This window comes from Microcaecilia unicolor, chromosome 2 (assembly GCF_901765095.1).
Source record: "Microcaecilia unicolor chromosome 2, aMicUni1.1, whole genome shotgun sequence".
In the NCBI taxonomy this organism is placed as follows: Eukaryota; Metazoa; Chordata; class Amphibia; order Gymnophiona; family Siphonopidae; genus Microcaecilia; species Microcaecilia unicolor.
Window position 1 is genome coordinate 337,306,299 of NC_044032.1, and position 22,056 is coordinate 337,328,354.

The 22,056-nt window shown below is 45.0% G+C and overlaps 1 protein-coding gene across 1 annotated transcript in view; it reads right to left on the bottom strand.

Moving 5' to 3' along the window:
- LOC115463669 (protein ZNF783-like) overlaps window positions 1-22,056 on the bottom strand; it is a 58,906-nt gene that overhangs the window by 2,342 nt on the left and 34,508 nt on the right. The window contains exons 3-4 of the mRNA XM_030194377.1: window positions 17,501-17,614; window positions 17,244-17,354 (exon numbers count right to left, since the gene is read on the bottom strand). Coding sequence (XP_030050237.1) covers window positions 17,244-17,354; window positions 17,501-17,614 — 225 coding nt within the window. The remainder of the gene's footprint in view (window positions 1-17,243; window positions 17,355-17,500; window positions 17,615-22,056) is intronic.

Here is a 22,056-nt window from a genome sequence, read left to right on the forward strand (position 1 = left end):
ATTAATGTGCTCAGTCCGTACGAAGTCCACCACTATATCTCCAAAGGAATATGTGGCAGTGTCACAGATAGAACCATCATAGCACATTAGGTGTTCCAGGAATCTCCAGGCTGTCAACCCTCCTACCCTATCCTCTAGTATCTCTGATCTCCTCCCTTCCATCATGTCCTCCGAGTCTGTCGACAAGGCTGTCTCCACTTACAATGCCACTCTCTCCTCTGCTCTGGACACCCTTGCACTGTCCATCTCCTGTCCCACAAGGCGTACTAATCCCCAGCCCTAGCTGACCCCTTGCACCCGATACCTTCGCTCCTGCACCCGATCGGCTGAACGCCTCTGGAGGAAATCTCGCACCTATACTGATTTCATTCACTACAAATTCCTTCCAGTCCTCCCTATTCCTCGCCAAGCAGGACTATTACACCCACTTGACTAATTCCCTCAACTCTAACCCTCGTCATCTCTTCGCCACCCTTAACTCCCTCCTCAAAGTGCCCTCCGCTCCCACCCTCCCTCACTCTCTCCTCAATCACTGGCTGACTACTTCCGCGACAAGGTGCAGAAGATCAACATCGAATTCACCACCAAACCATCTCCTCCTCTTCACAACCCACTCCCTCAACCAACCAACCCAGGCCTCCTTCTCCTCTTTCCCTGATATCACCGAAGAGGAAACCGCCCATCTTCTCTCCTCCTCGAAATGCACCACCAGTTCCTCAGACCCCATCCCCACCAACTTACTTAACACCATCTCTCCTACTGTCACCCCCCCCATCTGTCATATCCTCAACCTCTCTCTCCTCCACCGCAACTGTCCCTGACACCTTCAAGCATGCTGTAGTCACACCACTCCTCAAAAAACCATCACTTGACCCTACCTGTCCCTCCAACTACCACCCAATTTTCCCTCCTACCCTTCCTCTCCAAGATACTTGAACACAGCTGTTGCCTTGATTTTCTCTCCTCTCATGCCATCCTCGATCCGCTTCAATCCAGCTTTCGCCCCTACACTCGACAGAAACGGCACTATCTAAAGTCTGCAATGACCTGTTCCTTGCCAAATCCAAAGGTCACTACTCCATCCTCATCCTCCTCGACCTATCTGCCGCTTTTGACACTGTCAATCACAAGTTACTTCTCACCACACGTCCTCATTTGGGTTCCAGGGCTCTGTCCTCTCCTGGTTCTCCATCTTATCTCTCCCACCGTACTTCAGAGTACATTCTCAGGGTTCTTCCTCCACCTCATCCCGCTCTCTGTGGAGATCCTGCAGTGCCTGTTAGATTCTATCTGTTAATTGCTGTGGTACAAGGCTTTTAAACTAAGTGGAAAGACTATGGAGATTAGTTGTTAAAATGTGCTTTTTATATTTTTATTTTGTCTAACACTAACCTACAATTCTTTTCTTTAAACCCAATCTTTAAGTTCCCAAAGCACAAAGCAAAGTAGCATTCACTTACCAGAGAAATGGCCTCTTCTCTCAGAACTTCTCAGAACTTGTACCCATATTCAACAACATTCAGTATACATAGCACTATATGTGTTGGATTGCTCAATACAAACAACACAAGTCTCTTAGCATTTAAACATAAGGTTTTGCGTATAGGAGAGGGCGGAACTTAGGAGAGTTGTTCTCAAGTCAGATGCTCACCCTGGACACACTATAAGTGTGGAGGGTGCAGTACTGCCAATATGTTCTAAAGGGGATACGATTCAGCCTCCATGGTGTTTCGACAGTTTTACCATGCATAAACAAACTGTACTTTATGGGTGTAATTTACTGTATTTGGTGCCCTTGTCAGCTGTTCTATATTGCATACCACTCGCAAAATTAAAAACTCGCATTGGTGAGCATATTATAACATTCATACCTGTAAAGTGGAGGCACCCTTGTCGGCTCACTGGCAAGAATAGCAGTGATAACATTAGTGACTTGAGATCACAGTTCTCCTACATATTGAATTGAGGAGAGGGGGGTCTTTGATAACATACTGACTCAGAAGGAACACAGCACTTTATTTCTCTTTGGACACAGTCCATCTCGTGGGTTGAATAGGGAGGTTGAGTGGCTATGAGCATGTGAGGGATGCATGGGATCCATGGTCCTCTGTGTCACTGTAGTGGATATTCAGAGGGATATGGTGGGCAAGGGAGCGAGAGTCCTAGGGGCTTGTGTGATTGGTTGATAGGTTTACCTGCTCACCAATGGGAGTTGAGGGGTGGGGGCTCATACGGATATTTAAAAAGCGTGGGAAAAATGACGTCACGCGCCCTGAGCTGTGAGAAGGTGGAGTTCCGGTGGGGATCCGCTCGGGGTCTTGTGTCCGGTATTGTATTTGTGGAATGTTTTGCAAGTTGTTTGATCTTTGAAGTATGTGTTTAGTAGCTCGAGGTAAACTGTATGTTCTAGTGCGTGTGTGTTAGTTTTTTAGTTATAGTTGACTTTCATTACAGATTCCCTTTCTGATGATGCAACGCAAAACTCGGCCAGAGTAAAAGGGAACCATCATTTGAAATTGTAAGAATGGCTAGGATGAATGGATTATGAGTGGAGTATGTGGAATTTGAGTACGAGCACGACATATCCTCAAGGGAAGTGAAATCCATATGCAACTTTTTGAATCATTAAGATTTATATGTATCACTCTGATATGTGCACATATGGTTGAATTCAACGATTCGGAATTGATCATCATTAGAGGAGCCAAGGATGGCTCTGTTGTATGTACATACACGATTTAAGGAGGCAGAACACCTAATGTGCTATGATGTTTCCATCTGTGACACTGCCACATATTCCTTTGAGGATATAATGGTTGGAATGGGTACAGACTGAGCACATTAATACACATATTATTTTTCTCTTAGATTTTTTGCAGTGAGGTGTTGTTTTTGGATAATTTGTTTAATTCTGAGACATAGTAGTGAGTTTAAATTTAAAGCCAAGAAGTACACAGTGATGCACTTGGGGTGCAGAAATCCAAAGGAGATGTACGAGACGGAGGAGAGAGATAAGCACAGCTCAGGAGAAGGACCTTGAGGTGGTGATGTCTGAGGATTCAAGGTGACAAAAACATTGCGACAAGGCAGTGGCCATGGCCAGAAGGATGCTAGGCTGCATACAGAGGGGTATAACTAGCAGAAGAAAGGAGGTGTTCACGCCCCTGTATAAGTCATTGGCGAGGCCGCACTTGGAGTACTGTGTTCAGTTTTGGAGGCCATATCTTGCTAATGACGTAAAAAGACTTGAAATGGTTCAGAGAAAAGTGATGAAAATAGTATGGGGTTTGTGCCACAAGATGTATGAGGAGAGACTTGATGACTGAAGATGTATATAATACCCTGGAGGAAAGGAGAGACAGGGATGATATGATACAGATATTCAAATATTTGAAAGATATTAATTTAATTTTTCCTTTTTACCTCTCTTATCTTTCTGTGTGCTTTTCAATACATCATTTTTATGTTTATTCAGACAGACTCCTGAAGAAGGCTTTCTGCCAAACACAGCCTGTGTAGGGTCACAACTGTACATGCATTTGGCTTATTGTTGGAGAATAAAGAGGGTGTTTTTTTTTTTTTTTTAGAAGCTACAGACTTCTGGTTTTTGGACTGACATCCTGGAACACTGTTGGGTCAATTCTTCCACCCTTTTTTTGCTTTTCCTTGATCACTGTGGAAGTACTGTGTTCCTCTTGTTTGTTGCTGTGTTCTCTTTGGGAATCACCATGTCCTTTCATCCCTGGAACGGACATTTTTAGTTTCCCCAGAGACCATTTGCATGGACTCATACAGAATCAATAACCCATAGCGAAAGACGATGATACCCCATCATCCCTGCTGGACAGATGCCCAATCTCATTCAAAATCAAAAGACCATCATCAAGAACAAACTACATTATGATTTCTTTTGGAATATTGTAGACATCAAAGAATTCCCAGTGGACTAAGGATCATAAAAGGCCTGACCATGTTCCAAGATGACCAGTGGTATAAAATACTGAACAAATGCTCATTATATAGAATGAAGATACATACCTGTAGCAGGTATTCTCCGAGGACAGCAGGCTGCATATCATCACGCATGGGTCATCATCCGCGACGGCCCAGGAGACTGGAAGTTATAACAAAAAATCTTTAGAAAGCTCCAGAGTGGTGCAGCGTGCATGGGGACAACACACCGCGCATGCGCGAGTGACTTCCCGCCGGCAATGCCCGCGCGCTTCCCTTAGTTACATAAAAAGCAAAACAAGAAGAAGAAGAACAACAACTTCAAAGGGGAGGAGGGTGGGTTGTGATGATATGCAGCCTGCTGTCCTCAGAGAATACCTGCTACAGGTATGTATCTTCATTTTCTCCGAGGAAAAGCAGGCTGGATATCATCACGCATGGGGTATCCCTAGCACCCAGGCTCACTCAAAATAATGAACATTGGTCAATTGGGCCTCGCAACGGCGAGGACATAACATAGATTGACCTGAAACCAAAATCAACTAAGTGAGAGTGCAGCCTGGAACAAAACAGAATTGGGCCTAGGAGGATGGAGTTGGATTCTAAACCCCAAACAGATTCTGCAGCACCGACTGCCCAAACAGACTGTCGCGTCGGTATCCTGCTGAAGGCAGTAGTGAGATGTGAATGTGTGGACTGATGACCACGTTGCAGCCGTGCAAATCTCTTCAATGGAGGCTGACTTTAAGTGAGCCACTGACGCAGCCATGGCTCTAACATTGTGAGCCGTGACAGTGCCCTCCAAAGTCAGCCCACTTGGGCATAAGTGAAGGAAATGCAATCTGCTAGCCAACTGGAGATGGTGTTTTTCCGATGGCAACTCCCAACCGTGTTAGGATTAAAAGAAACAAACAGCTGGGCGGACTGTCGAAAGGGCTTTGTCTGCTCCACGTAAAAGGCCAATGCTCTCTTACAGTCCAAGGTGTGCAACTTGTCCTCACCAGGGCGGGTGTGTGGACGGGGAAAAAATGTCAGCAGGACAGTGACTGGTTCAGATGGAACGCTGACACCACCTTCGCAAGAACTTAGGATGAGTGCGGAAGAGTACTCTGTTATGATGAAATTTAAGATAAGGAGCATGAACCACTAGAGCCTGAAGCTCACTGACACCTACGAGCTGAAGTAACAGCCACCAAGAAAATTACCTTCCAGGTCAGTACTTCAGATGGCAGGAACTCAGTGGCTCAAAAGGGGCTTCATCAGCTGGGTGAGAACGACGTTGAGATCCCATGACACTGAGGAGGTTTGACAGGGGGCTTTGACAAAAGCAAACCTCTCATGAAGCAACAACTAAAGGCTGTCCAGAGATAGGCTGACCTTACTACCACTTTGATGATAAGCACTAATTGCACTAAGATGAACCCTTACTGAGTTGGTCTTGAGACCAGACTCTGATAAGTGTAGAAGTATTCAAGCAGGGTCCCATGTAGTACAAGAGAAAAAGGATCTAGGGCTTTGCTGTCACACCAGACGGCAAACCTCCTCCATTTAAAAAAATAACACTTTTTCGTGGAATCTTTCCTGAAGCAAGCAAGCAAGACTCGGGAGACACCACTCTGACGACCTAAAGAGGCAAATTCTAATTCAAGTTCTCAACATCCAGGCCGAGAGAGCCAAGACTGGAATTGGGGATGTAGAAGCGACCCTTCGTTCTGAGTGATTAGGGTCGGAAAACACGCCAATCTCCACGTATCTTCGAGGACACTCCAGAAGAGAGGGAACCAGATCTGACGAGGCCAGAAAGGTGCTATCAGAATCATGGTTCCGCGTTCTTGCCTGAGTTTCAGCAGAATTTTCCCTACTAAAGTTATGGGAGGATACGCATACAGAAGACCTGTCCCCCAATGTAGGAGAAAGGCATCTGACGCTAGTCTGTCATAGGGCCTGAAGCCTGGAACAGAATTGAGGGACCTTGTGATTGGTCTGAGTGGCGATCCACCGAGGGGGTGCCCCATGCTCGGAAGATCTTGCGGACAACGTCCATGTTCAGTGACCACTCGTGAGGGCTGGATGATCCTGCTTAACCTGTCGGCCAGACTGTTGTTGACGCCTGCCAGATATGTGGCTTGGAGAAGATGCCATGGCAGTTAAGTTCCAGGAGGGTGATCTGAAGACCCGTTTCCTGAAAAGAGACCAAGCTCCTTGAGTGTGAAGCCCATCTACATGAACTCCCCACCCCAGGAGGGATGCATCCGTCGTCAGCACTTTTTGTGGCTGAGGAATTTGGAATGGACGTCCCAAGGTCAGATTGGAGCGAATGGTCCACCAGTGAAGGGAATTGCAAAAAATCAGTGGAAAGATGGATGACATCCTCTAGAATCCCCTGTAGCCTGAGACCACTGGAAGCTAGGGATCCACTGAGCTGATCTCATATGTTGACGTGCCATGGGAGTCACACGACTGTGGAGGCCATGTGGCCCAAAAGCCTCAACATCTGCCGGCTGTGATCTGTTGAGATTTCGAGCCGAGGACACTAAGGCCAGAAGATTGTCTGCCCTTGCCTGGGGTAAGATAAGCTCGAGACGTCCGTGTGTTCAACAGAGCTCATATAATTCCAACTTCTGCACTGGAACAAGATGGGACTTGGGATAATTTATGACAACCCCAGCAGCTCCAGCAGTTGACTAGTCAGTGCATGGATCGTAGAACTCCTGCCTCTGAGGTGTTCTTCACCAGCCAATGTCAAGATAGGGAACACATGCACTCCCAGTCTGCGTAGCGATGCTGCCGACAACTGCCAAGCACTTTGTGAAGACCCTGGGCGCAGATGCTAGGCTGAAGGGTAGCATACAGTACTGAAAGTGCTGAGTTCCCAATTGGAATCGAAGGTACTTCCTGTGAGTTGGGAGCACCGAGATGTGAGTATAGGCGTCCTTTAAGTCCAGAGTAGCATAGCCAATTGTTTTCCTGAATCATGGAAGAAGGGTGCCCAGGGAAGCATCCTGAACTTTTCTCGGAGCCGGAATTTGTTCATGGCCCTTAGGTCTAGATGGGACGCATCCTCCGTTTTCTTTTGGTACAAGGGAAGTACCTGGAATAGAATCCCACCTTTCTTCCCCTGGTGGTATGGTTCGACCGCATGGTCTTTAGAATGGCGGAGAGTTCCTTTGTAAGTACCTGCTTGTGCTGGGACCTGAAAGATTGAGCTCCCGTGGGGCAATGTGGAGGCTTGGATTCCAGATTGAGAGCATATCCTAAGCATACTATTTGAAGAACCCACCTGTCAGAGGTTATAAGAGGCCACCTTTGGTGAAAAAATATCAACATTCCCCCAACAGGGCAGATCGTCCGCACAGATACTTTTACTGCAGCTATGCTTCTCTGGAGCCAGTCAAAAGCCCGCCCCTTTCTTTTGCTGGGGAGCCAGAGGGGCCTTAGCGTACGCCGCTGACGAGAGCGAGCTTGCTGGGAGCGAGCTTGAACAGGCCGCCGAGAGGTAGGAGTGTACCTACGCCTATTATAGGAATTGGATGCACTCCTCCTCCCTCCAAAAAACCTCCTAGAGGAGGAGGTGGTAGCAGAAGGCTCCCGGCAGGAGAGAGAATCCATTGCATCATGGTGCTTCTTGAGGGTATCGACCATATCCTCAATCTTCTCTCCAAAAAGATTATCCCCCCGGCAAGGAACATCCGCCATTCGCTGCTGGGTCTTCTGATCCAGGTCAGAGACACGCAGCCATGAGAGTCTGCGCATCACTATACCTTGAGCAGCTACTCGGGATGCAGCATCAAAAGTGTCATAAGCTCCCCTGGCCAGGAATTTGCGACACACCTTCTGCTGCTTGACCACCTGATGAAAAGGTTCAGCAAGCTCCGGAGGGAGAGCTTCAACTAAACTGGACAGTTGCCTCACCAAGTTCCGTAAGTGAATGCTCGATCTCGGCGGCGAGCATTCCGGCCTGATACGTACGCCTCCCAAAAGAATCCAAGGTCCTAGACTCTCTGCCTGGGGGCGCCGAGGCATAGTCTGTAGTGCTCTTGGCTCTTCTGAGAGCAGAGTCCACCACCATGGAATTGTGAGGAAGTTGGGCCTTCATCATCACAGGCTCTCCGTGGACTCTGTACTGGGACTCAGACTTCTTGTTGACAACTGAATTAAAAAGAGGGCGAGACCAATTCTGCAACATCACTTCCCTGAGTGTATTGTGCAGGAGGGCCGTTGCAACCTCTGCAGGTGGAGAAGGATAATCCAGTACCTCCAGCATCTGAGCCCTGGGCTCATCCACAGCCTTCATAGGGAATGGAATGTCCTTAGACATTTCCTTCACAAAAGATGAAAAAGTGGAGACTGTCTGACTTTAATAGGCAGAGTAGGATCAGAAGGAAGCCCACAGGAATCTTCCTCTGAAAAATACCTGGGGTCTTCCTCTTCTCCCCATGAGCGCTCCTCCTCGGTATTGGACAGAAGCTCCTTGAGAGCAGCCCGAGCCCGCGCCTGTCTCGACGTCAAGGCTCGATGTCCTCGTGGGGGATGCCGAGAAATCGACCCCTGCCTGGACTCCGGTGAAGCTTCCTCCACCGACGTCGAGGGGGAGTCAATCCGGGTGGTAACCGGCTCCGGTAGGGCGGGGACCTCCACACAGGTGATGGCCCAGATGCCGTCTCAGCAGTCGGTACAGGAGGAGCAAGCACCCCCGACACCGAGGCAGACTGACGAAGCAAACCTTCCAGAAGCTCTGGAAGAAGGGCCCGGAGACGCTCATCGAGAGCTGCCATCGGAAAAGACTGTGGGGCCGGTACAGGAATTGATGCCAGAATCTGAGGGGGTTCAAGAGCCGGTACCAGGCTGCTGGACGACTGACGCATCGGCACCTCCTGAATTGAGGGTGAGCGGTCCTCCCGGCGCCCACGCTTCTCGGGTGCCGACTCCCTCGGCTCCCTGGAGCTCTCGGTACCGTGTCTGGAAGGAGATCGATGATGATGCTTCTTCGCCTTCGCTCGACACCCGTCATCGACACTCTTCGGTACCGATGAGGAGAATGTGGAATCCTCATGCCTCCTCGGGGCTGGATCCGACTCAGGTCGGTCCCGGGGGGCCTGCATAGCAGTAGGCCTCGAGACGGGCAGAGACCCGCTCGATGCCTCGCTGCTCCCAGTTCGAAGTGGTCTCTCGGCAGCCATTACTTGGACTCTCGGTGCTGCTTCCCTCGACGTCGACGCCGCCAAACTCGGTACCGATGTCGATGCCGATGTCAAAGGACCAGGCCGATCTGGAAAAGGTTTCTCACCCTGAGCCTCTCGAGCCACCTGGGTCCTTTACTTCATCAATTTACACAGATTACAACCAGCTGGAAGATGATCGGGCTCAAGACACTGGAGGCACCACACGTGGGGGTCGGTACCCGAGATAGTCTGGTTGCAGCGAGCACAGCGTTTGAAGCCGCTGAGAGTCTTCAACGACATGGGCAGGAAAATAGTGTCTGCGAAATCAGACGACTCGATTGTGCCAATGAAAAAGGCACGAAAAAGGGGGAAAAAAGGACGCGCCAAGCGGCCTGAAGGCGGCCGCGATGAAAACAAAGGAACCTTTAAAAAAATGAGAAAAAACTAAGAAAAATAAAGGAAGAAAACTTTTTTTCCTTGAAAAACTAAGAAAGGAGGAAAAAGGGCACGATAAACGTTCTCCTGGGCCGAAAACACATGAGGAGCAGCGTGAACACACAACTCCTTCGCGAAGCGGAGAAAAAAGAACCGAGGGAAGCGCGCGGGCGTCGCTGGCGGGAAGTCAGTCGCGTATGCGTGGTGCGTTGTCCCTGTGCACTCCGCGCCGCTCTGGAGCTTTCTAAAGTTTTTTGTTATAACTTCCGGTCTCCTGGGCCGTTGTGGACAACGACCCATGCGTGATGATATCCAGCCTGCTTGTCCTCGGAGAATGACACTTTTAATAGAGAAAGCTAAAAGAAAAGCAGATACAATTAAGACTCAACTGAAATCAGAACTTGATGAACTGCAAAATCAACGATAGTAATTTTGATGTAGTTATCCAAGAAGTTAACACAAGTAGTAAGGCTTTTAGGGGCCCTTTTACTAAGCAGCAGTAAGCCCACTGTGGGCTTACTGTGCGCCAATTTGGAACTACCACCAGCCCAACTCGGGCACCGGCGATAGTTCCACACCCAGCGCATGGCGTTTCCTGCACTATCAGAAATATTTGAAACATATTTCCACAGGGGGTTTCCCAGCAGTAATTGGGAGGCCACATGCTGGCTGGTTACCACCAAGTTAACGTGGAAGCCCTTATCGCCACCTCAATGGGTGGCAGTAAGTGCCCCCCCCCCCCCCCCCCCCACATGGCCATGTGGTAAGTGCAATCTTACTGCATGGCCATTTCTTTTTCAGCCTTTTTACCCATTATGGTAAAAAGGGCCTTCCGAGCAGCAAAAATGGCCACTGTCACTAGCACAGGGTCCCTTTTACCACAGCTTAGTAAAAGGGCCCCTTAGACAGGAGATTAAGAGAGGTAAAATGGATGTTTAAACATGACATTGACGATTACAGAGGCGACTCAATATATGCTTCGGCAGTCTCAAGGGTGAAATATCAACAGAATAGGTACACTAAACCACAATCAAGATCCAAATTACGTAAAACATCTAAAAATAGGGTTAGATATATAGAAAAAGAAACATATAAGGTAAATAACAGGAATGAAATAGTGGTGCACAATGCATCATGAATAAAATACATCTCCAATGAGGGTAGACAGAGAAAGAAGCCATAAAAGAATTAGGAGTACATCTGATGATGACATTTTTTTTTTGTTACATTTGTACCCCGCACTTTCCCATTCATGGCAGGCTCAATGCGGCTTACATGGGGCAATGGAGGTTTAAATGACTTGCCCAGAGTCACAAGGAGCTGCCTGTGCCTAAAGTGGGAATCGAACTCAGTTCCTCAGTTCCCCAGGACCAAAGTCCACCACCCTAACCACTAGGCCACTCCTCCACTCCACATTTTCATCTCCCCTCCCACTAGTCCTGCACAGACGTCAGCACCCTCAAAAGTTTTTTAGAACAACTCTGGACACGAGACCCCCTTTATCAAGAGCAGAGAACTTCAACACCAGGGCTGATATATCAAGATCACAGACCCAATTTCCAATTCAGACAGCAAGAGAGAGGCAGGGGAAGAATCTACCAGCAATGGTAGAAGATATTCCCGTTTTTAACCTCATACCAACCTAAGATAGAAGAAACAGTATTACAGAGAGGCCTGTCCTTCACCCCCACCTCTTCATATGATCCATTCCAACATAAACTACAAATTAAATATTTTTTCTCAACATCTACAACTGCTTTACCAGGTACCTCTTTGGTCAAAAACAACTCAAAATGGATACCCCTAGGTCCAATGGACCCTCTAAATACAGCTTTTCAAAAAGTTCTTAGAGATACTGAGAAACTGGAAAACAGTGATAAAAAGCATCCATTTCACAACTTGACTATAGAAGAACATTGAGCCCTGTGATCTTTATACTCTAACACTAAGATAGTCATAAAAACGGCCGATAACGGCAAAGGAATTGTCATTTTGGATCGCAATGCCTACATTGATGAAGTAATGAGAAAACTAACAGACAGATCATTCTACATGCCCCTAGACAAAGACCCTACAGAAAATTTGAAGACAGAGATTAAAGTTGAACATCCCACTAGTACAATGATGTCTATGCTTCTGAAGATCCACAAATCTACCACAAACCCACCATGAAGACCAATAATATCGGGCAACAGATCCATCTTGGAACCTTTATCCAACTTCACAGATTATTTTTCGAGACCATATGTACCGTTGATAAGCCTTTATGTTTGTGATTCTTCACATTTCATCTCACTTTTTGAAGAATATGATGGAGACCTCACAAATTTACTGCTATTTACTCTGGACATCGAGTCATTATACACAAACATCCCCCAGTTAAAGGCACTAATTATCTATTAAAATAATACTAGATAAGTTAATAATAGGAATTTCTTCTACAATTGTTCCTGGCTGTGATGGCCCTGAGCATAACGGTCCTGATAAAAATGAGTTCTGTCTCTGCGCATGCCTCAGGAAAGATAGAAGGTGACTGCTGGTACATACCCTGGGGTCACCTCTCCATCTGATCTCTCCAATTTGAAAATTCTGACCTCAGTGGCCAGATCTTATCTAAAATATCTTTAGATGGCCCTGCAACTGGAGTGTTGACTGGACTAGAAGGGGGTGAAGTGAATAGCTCTCCTGAATCACTACGAATTCTCTTCCTACTTCTATTTTCAGGGGACTCTGGACGTATATCCTGTCTTGATTGAGAAACTTTTTCTGCAATTTGAGATCTAGATCTTGAATAAATTCTTTTAACAGTTTTAGAGAATGTTTTCAGTTTTAACCATGGATAAATGGAACCTTTATTATAGTCATCAGCATCTCTCTGTAACTTATTTAACTTCCCTTTCTTGATGTCACGTTTCAAATTTTCCATACGTCTATTAACATCTAATATCACTTTATCAAAATTAACATCTTCTTTAAATTCTCTAACTTCTCTCTTTATAATTAAAATCATTAAATCTAATGAACACTTATTTAAAATTGAACACCACTGGTTGAGGAACTCTACATTGTCTGTAAATAAACAAGACTCTTTCATAATTCTTAGATCCCCTAGGGATTTTCTTGGTTCTACAATATTACAGAAGTGTAGTGTCACGAAAAGCCTAGCACCCACCTAGGGCTAACCCTACGGCCACCTGGGTCTGTCCCCAGCACTGCTCAGGCCTGCCTGCATCTGGGAATGTGCTCTACACTGCATCCTCCTCCCACCGACTGGGTCCTGCTTGCCTCTGGGCATGTCTCCCACTCTCAAGTTATTCTCCGGTGATTTCTAGGTCACTGAGACCACACTCCCAGGGGTCCCAAAGTTCCTAGAAAGTACTCAGAGACCCAAAACACAAGCCACCAGGATTCTTTGTCAGTCCAAGACATCAGAGCTAATAAACTAATGGGTTTATTATCAGAGAAATAGAACAGTGGATGATAAAAACAGGTGGAAAAACAACACGCAATAACAGGATTAATATTAAAGCTATCTAAACACTTTGTCAGTACCTGGGTAGCACCTGGGGAGTTTCAGAAAAATAGCTGCTCACATTTCTTGAACAAGGCCTCAGAGCAAAGATGTTTACCCTCTGCACTCCCTGAGACTGGGGAAAATCCAGTACCTCCTGGCTGGATTTGAACTCCAGGGCTAATCAGAGCCCAGAGCACCAACTCTGAAAGTATCTGGTCTATGGCCCTGCAGGTACCTTTCCACAGGGCTAAACTGAAAAGAAAATAGCTTTCTCCACAACAGCTTTAAAACACAAAACAAGCACCACCTGCTGACCAAACAAGAGAAATACACTGCCTGAAAACATACAATTCACAGGCTTGAAAATCCTCTGTTGTCGCCACATGTAGCATAATGTAAATCATTCTGAAAGATGGTTTTATTCAAATTAATCATATCTGTCCATTTGTCTACCAATGTCTCTATAGAAGTCTCTGTCTCTTCTAATGGTGTAGATTCTTGCAGGAATCTCTGTAGCCTCTCATCGCTGAAGCTAAGAACATTGCCCCACGGCTCAAACGACAAAGTTGTTCTTCAATGTAGAATACCAACCATAACCACAGAAGAACTTGCTTCCACGGATACAGGACAGGAAGCATACAACAGTGGAGACCAAAAAACTCCTCACAACAATAGCGATTCCCCGCTATTTTCGTTAGGGTGAGTTTTTAAAATTTTTATGGTGACTGTTTTTGATCATTGGATCTAGTAATCTATTTACTGGATCTTATTAAGGGGCTCTTTAACTAAACTGTGGGGGAAAAGGGTCCTGTGGTAGCAGAGGGGGCTGTTTTTTCCCATGCATCAGAGCCCTTTTTATTGCAGCTGGTAAAATGCTCCCCCCAAAAATGGTCACGCAGTAAGATAACTCTTACCACGTGACCATACGGCAGGGAGCACTTACCGCTACCCACTGAGGTGGAGGTAAAGGCTCCCACGGTATCCCGGTGATGCCCGATTACTCTGGGTTAGCTCCGCACTAAGGAAAAAAAATTTCCTAGAGTGCTGGAAATGGCACACACTCCAAGCAGAACTACCACTGGCACCCGCATTGAGCCAGCGGTAGTTCCATTCTAGCGAGCAGTAAGCCCGCATTGGGTTTACCTCCACTTTGTAAAAGATCCCCTTAATTTTTTTGGCTCCAGTGGCAGTACAGGTTTATTTTTTAGTGAGTATGTTCCCCTTACTTTGTGGATTATATTAGTACAGTGAAACCTTGATTTTCGTTGACGTCGGTTTTTGTTGGTTTCAGATTTCGTTGATTTTTTCGACTAGAAATTTGTCTCGGTTTTTGTCGGTTGCCTCGGATTTCGTTGAAAAAGAAGGACGCCCATCTCCCGAATTTGTATTAGAAGATGGATGTCCTTCTCCCGATTTTGGGCGTCCTCGTTAATTGCCTCGGTTTTCGTCGGTTTCGGATTTCGCCAATTGTTTTCGACGGATTGTCGACGAAAACCGAGGTTTCACTGTATATGCAAAGGAACTATCCAAGTCTTTTATTATCATTTTTTGATTATGTTCCACCTGTTTATTTAGGCTCCTTTTTTTGTTTTTGTTCTGTATTCATATATTCATTTTAAAAATATTTTTGCATCTGTTTTTTCCATTTTGACATCATGGCTACATCATCCGATATTTATGCACTTTGGAGCCCTTTTACTAAAGGTTTGCATCGTGGCAACGGGCTTCCCGCACAGCAACCCGTAACTACTGCCGGTGGCAGTTCCACCCCCACCAAGCGCCGTTTCCGGCCCTAGCAGAAATTTCAAAAATATGCCGAGTTAGCGCAGAAGCCCGTACCACCACCTTAATGGATGGTAGTAAGTGCTCTCCCACCCTGAAATGGTCATGCAGCAAGTGCGAACTTACCATACGGCCATTTCTTTTTTCGGCCGTTTTACCCAATGCAGTAAAAGGTGCCCTGACACGTGGCAAAATCACGTGCTGCCACTAGTGGGGGGCCCTTTTTACCACAGCTTAGTAAAAGGGCCCCTTTGAGTTCATTTTACACTGTTTTGTTTGTAGAGATTAGGTTCGCTACACAGCGGTGCGATTTTCTTCCACGCTGGTTTATCAGTGAAGCGGTTTTATACTTTCACAGAAGTCGGTTGTTGGGTAAGCCCAGTTATGTCTCCATTGTTTGCTGCTCGTCCTTTCAAATGGTTATTTTATGTTTTAGTGGGCTGGTACTTCTTTTTATATACAACACAAATTGAGTCAACATGAACAAAAATTCTCACACTAAATCAATGACCCCTTGTGATAACAAACCTTTGTGTGACTAGAAAAAATTAACAGTGATAGTAAAAAGCGGAAGGAAAAAGCCAAAAAGATCTATAGAGCTGGTATGATCATAAATGATCCGCACGTCATCATTGGCTAAAAAAAACCTTCCGTAAATATTAAACAATACTGTATAGGGTGTAAGGTACATGAATCTATCAGCTATCTCTGTGCCTCCAAATGTGCCTCCAAATGTCCGTCTACATCAAAAAAATACAGTATAGTTGAACTCCAAGGAAAGTACTTAGCTTCAAAAACCTCCACACGTTCCTCCTTGGGGTTCCTCTCTGACACCTCAAGTGGCTACATTTAGCATCCGCCCGCACCCCCAGACCAACGTTGGCCAGCAGTGGAGGCATTGCGTGCAAATTTCTCTCATGAATATTCATTGTGGATATCCTGAAAACCTGACTGGCTGGGATGCCTCCAGGACCAGGTTTGGGAACCACTGCCATATAGGAATCCTGTGTGTTTATCCCACACATTTTTTGAATTTCATTACCGTTTTGGTTTTCACCACCTCCTGTGGCAGGGTATATATCTAACACTTCCTGATATCACTCTTGAGTCGACTCCCTTGCAATCTCAATTCATGTCCTCTAGTTCTACTGCTTCCCTATCTCTGGAAGAAGTTCATTTGTATATTAACACCTTTAAACATCTGTATCATATAACAGCTATCCCTCCTTTCCTCTAGCGTATACATACAAAGTCTCTTCTCATATGTCTTGTGGTGAAAACCCCAATACCATTTTGTCACTTTTCTCTGAACTGCTTTAAGTCTTTTAATGTCCTTAGAGAGATACGGCCTGCAAAATGAAACACAATATTCCAAGTGGGGCCTCACCGACTTGTACAGTGCTATCAGCACCACCTTTCTTCTGCTGGTTATATCTTTCTCTGTGCAGCCTAGCATCCTTCTGGCAGTGGTCACCATTTTGTCATATTGTTTGGTCACCTTGAGATCCACAGACACCATCACCCCAAGGTCCCTCTCCCAAAACGTGCTTATCAATCTCTCACCTCCTATCTCGTATATCTCCTTTAAATTTCTGCACTGCTTTGCATTAAATTTTAACTGCCAGACCTTAGACCATTCTTCTGATTTTTGGAGAACTCTTCTCATGTTTTCTACATGAGAGGGGTGTCCACTCTGTTGGCAATCTTCATGTCATCTGCAAAAAGGCAAACTTTTCCTTCTAAAAGTTTGGCAATGTCACTCACAAATATATTAAATAACATTGGCCCCAGTATCCCTGAGGCACTCTACTACTCACTTTCCTTTCCTCCGAGCGGATTCCATTTACCACCACCCTCTGTCATCCACTGGTCAACCAGTTTCTAATCCATTCATCACTTTGGGTCTTACATTTAGCCCGCTCAGCTTATTCATGAATCTTCTGTGAGGAACTGCATCAAAGGCTTTGCTGAAACTCAAACAGATTACATACAGCACATGTCCTTTATCCTGTTCTTTGGTCACCCAGTCAAAGAAGTCAACCAGATTCATTTGGCAGGATTTTCTTTTCATAAAACCATGCTGCCTCAGATCTTGCCCACTACATTCTAGAAAGTTCACTAGAAAGTGCTCCTGCCTCAGACTCCTATTAGCCACCCCTTTATTGAACTCACCCTAATGTGCAGTAAAGAACTTTTTAGTGCAATTTTTGCAAAGGACTTGCTGGGCATTCCCCCAACAGTTACCACACAGCCTCTGCACTTACCGTGCGTTAATATTTGCTGTTTCGTCAGTACATAGACCATCAAACATATATAATACCCATCATTTGTCTGACATCCATAAAACAGTTTTATTAACATGAATAATAAATAACATAAAAAGTAAATGTTATACTTGCCTGCTGCAGAAGGGTGACTCTCTTCAGATGTTTCAGATTCAGGAGGATCCAAGAAGGGGAGATCTTCCTCTTTAATGCTCAATGAGAACACAGATGTTACAATCGGAAGGTCTGTTATGAGAAAAACATGTTTAGAAGGATTCACTGAGGGTCTGGTACTAGGAAATAGACTGTAATTCTCCAGCTGTTTGATGTAATTGACTCATCTCCTGTGATCTGAAAACGCCGAGCCTTTTAACTCTAAAACATTTACTTACTCATGCTGAGATCATTCATGCTTTCTTTTCCCACCAATTCACAGTGTTGTGTGAAATATTTCTCATCTTCTTTTTTAATCTTGAAGATAACATCAGGATTAAGAATTGAACAGCCTGTTAATAACAAATAAGAAAATTACTTTTTTAATTATCTTAGTAGAAGTCCCTGAGGGGTTCATCTCTTCCCTCTTCTGAAGGGCAAGTGTGCCAGTGTGTGCATTCAAGTGTGAATTTTCATGACAATCTCTGGTGAGAACAGATGGCTGCAGCCTGTCACTTCATTAAGAATAGACCTTCTATAAATCAGCCTTGTTGGCAGCTAAAAATGCATATTTTATATCCAAGATTCTCAAAGCCCCCAACACTAATGCCATACTATTTTCCGTACCTTTCCTGCCTCCTTAGGGAACTTACATTCTGCCTAGTCACTAGCTTCTCACTTTACTAAAATCATCACTCTGCGCAACAGTCTCACTGTCTCAGCCATGCTCACATTCCTCCATAATCTTAGGAGTTCCCTGCAGCACCCTAGCCTAGTTCAATCTGCCTTCACTGCCACAGTTAAAAAGGATTATAAAACACCTAAATACTACCATCTCTCTACCAGATCCAATCCCATCTGTTTTGGTTAAGTGTTCTCTTGATTCCCTACTTCCCTTTATTCATTCTATGATCTCCCTCAGTCTATCCTTAGGCACTGTTCCGGATTATTGAAAATCAGCCACCATTCGCCCCAAAATCAAGGATGCTTCCACATCAGTCACAAACCTCAATAATTATTGTCCTATTGCTAATCTTTCCTTCACTGCTAAGATCATCGATTCTGTGGTTCACACTCAGCTAGTTGACTTCATTGCCAAAACACATGTACTTCATCCCAGATAGCATTTCGACAACACCATAGCACAGAGACTACTCTATTAGCCATTACTACATTCATTTATTGTTCTCTTGACCAGGCAAAACACTATCCTCTTATTATCACTTGATCTCTCCACTGCCTTCGACTTGGTAGATCACTCCATTCTCCTCCACCGTCTTCATACCATTGGCCTTTCTGGAACAGTGCTGGACTAGCTCTCTCCTTACTTACTGAATCATGTTTACACAGTATCCTCCTATGGACTCCCTTCTTGATTCCTTTTAGTCCTGGCTGAGGAGTCCCTCAAGGTTCAATTCTCTCACTCACATTATTTAACATTATTCTTCCCCTTTGCTAACTCTAGCCCAGTCTCTAGAATTCACCATGCAGGTCTATACCGATGATATCCAAAGTACTACTACTACTACTATTTAGCATTTCTATAGCGCTACAAAGCGTACGCAGCGCTGCACAAACATAGAAGAAATACAGTCGCTGCTCAAAGAGCTTACAATCTAGTAGACAAAAAATAAAGCAAACAAATCAGTTAATGTGTAGAGGAAAGAGGAGAGGAGGGTAGGTGGAGGCCAGTGGATACAAGTGGTTACGAGTCAAAAGCAATGTTAAAGAGGTGGGCTTTCAATCTAGATTTAAAGATGGTCAAGGATGGGGCAAGACGTAGGGGCTCAGGAAGTCTATTCCATGCGTAGGGCGCAGCAAGACAGAAGGAGCGAAGTCTGGCGTTGGCAGTAGCGGAGAAGGGAACAGATAAGAAGGATTTATCCAGGGAACGGAGTACACGGGAAGGGGTGTAGGGAATGACGAGTGTGGAGAGATACTGGGGAGCAGCAGAGTGAGTACATTTATAGGTTAGTAGAAGTTTGAACAGGATGCGAAAGCGGATAGGGAGCCAGTGAAGCGACTTGAGGAGAGGGGTAGTATGAGTAAAGCGACCCTGGCGGAAGACAAGACGGGCAACAGAGTTTTGAACCGACTGGAGAGGGGAGAGGTGACTAAGTGGGAGGCCTTTGTACCTTAGATACCTGCTCCACCCAGGATATCTCATCAATAAATCATAAATTATCTCAGATCACAAATTGGCTTCATGATGATAAACTTGTTATGAATCCTAATAAATCCAAGTCTATGCTGTTCTGTAATAAAGCGATCCAAACTCTACCCACACCTGTTCTCTCAATATCTTAGTTCCCCAGTTGAAACCATCCACATTTTTGGAGAGCTCTCTTTTAAGCCCCAAATCTCTCAGGTGGTTAGACGATCCTTCTACAAATTTCGGCTGATCCGCTCAATTTGATCTCTGCTCCTTCATTCTGCACTTAATGCGCTGGTCCATTCTTTCGTCATTACACAATTACATTACTATAATTCTCTTTAAAAATGACTTAAGGTTAAAGAACTTCACCATCTACAGACTATTCAGAACACCGCAATCTGTCTCATCATCAATTCACAGAAGTACAACCACATCACCCCTTTCCTTAAAGATGCCCATTGGCTCCCATTCACTTACTGCATTACCTATAAAGTGTTATTATTAGTTTTTAAGGTTCTGGCTTCAGGTGAACCTCTCTGTCACTGTCATCTTATTCGCCTATAGTCCAGGCAGAACCCTCAGATCAGCACAGCAAACTCTGCTAGCTGTGCCTAGCTACTGCGAAATAGTCCGCAAATACATACGACATGCAATTTTCTCAGTTTTGACTCCTCAGCTTTGGAACTCCCTCCCGGTTCCCCTTTGCCTGCAATTTCCTTGGACAAATTTGACTGATCTTAAACTTATTTACTGATGCTTTCTGCTGAGCTCTTCTCTCTAATCTTATCAGCATGCCATCAGGAAAGTACCTTGGAGATATCTGTAGCACTCCTTTTGTGTTGTCCTATCTAAGATTGTAGTTAACCAATCATACCTTTGTTTCTCATGTTACCTTTTATTAATCTCTCACCCTTATTTCTTTTTATATTTTTAGACTGTACACTGCTCTGAAGGTCTCCCATAGGGCAGGATAGTAGAACTGTAATAAACTTGAAACTAGAAACTTGATCTAGTAATTTCTGTTCATGATTAGAGTCACTGCAGGTGCCAATGTTCTGGGCATCCAGATAGGGAGAGAGAGTTTCAGCTTCTTATTAACAGCATTCAGAAACGAAGAAAAAGAAATCAAGCCCTGGGATTTAAGGGTATGACACGAAAGAGAAGAAGAAAATATTAGATCTGTGACATCTGGTTACTGGACGCATAGTACAGATCGAAGGCTTAATTTTAGCCAAAAAAGGAAGTGGAACTGTGCATCTGAGGGAGGGTTAGGTGAGCCGGGCTGGATTAAGAAGTACAGTGACCATTGTCTGCATTGCTCCAGGTTATCCCCTTCCCTTTTCTTCCCTGAGCTGGACCAGAACACCCCTGATCATCTAGGAGTCTGAAAAGAAGTAGTGGAAGCTGTTCCCCAAATTAAGCCCTGTGCAGATCTAACATATGATGCCTTTACACAGAAGTTGTTGTTCAAAAGTAGGAATCAGAGAGGTAAATCCTCCCTCCTCTGACAGTTTTGTCATAGGTAAAGAAAGATAGCTTCCAACTATTCCATGGATGATGCCTCTAGCATATATAGAGCAACATTTCTGCCAGACCTGCAGCAGTTGTCTTTCACTGGGTTCTAGAGAGTCACAGTAGCTCCTGTTGGACTTGGGATATTATCAGAGTCAATTCAATCAGTTTAGGGACCTGGCATCTGGAATTTTTCCAGCCCTGATAAAAGGCATCCCAGAGTCGGATGTCTTGGTACAATGACAGCGGAAAATGTAGGAGGGAGGTTCAAGAAGCCAAATTCAAGCTCTTAGGTAGAAAAATCCAGAACCTCTAGGGTAGCATTTTCAGAAGTGTGCCCCGTTCCACATGCAGGGCCCAAGAGACAGGCAGAGCTCTGGAGTCTCAATGCGTGGATGAGGCGATGGTGCAGGGAGGAGGGTTTTAGATTTGTAAGGAAAGCGCCAAACCCCTACAAGAAAAACTGCACTGGCTCCCAATCAAAGAATGTATTGCGTTCAAAATCGGCACTTTGGTTCATAAAATCATCTATGGCGAGGCCCCGGGATACATAGCAAAACTCATAGACTTACCAACCAGAAACACAAAACGATCAACACGCACATACCTAAATCTACACTACCCAGGCTGCACAGGACTCAAATATAAATCAACCTATGCATCCAGCTTCTCCTATATAAGCACGCAACTATGGAACACACTACCAAAAACGTCATGAAAACAAGGCACGACCCATCAAACTTCCGGAAATCATTAAAAACCATCTTCAAAAAGGCATACCCTAATGATCCAACTTAAACACCTGAACCCTGCAACACAACAAAATTAATACTCGAACTGTTCATAACTTAACACTTCCTCCTTGATTCCCTAATGTGCTTGTCAATTATGAATAGCTACCATAACACTACTCTGTATTTATTATACCGGAATTGGTGATCGTCATTACGGTACTATGTAAGCCACATTGAGCCTGCAAATAGGTGGGAAAATGTGGGATACAAATGCAACAAACAAACAAACAAACAAATAAATAAACTGGGCAACATTCTGGGGAAAGAGGAACCTGTTCCAAAAGGGTGGAACCAGGCTGCTAGTATCGGCATTTAAAAAAGGAGATAGAGCAGC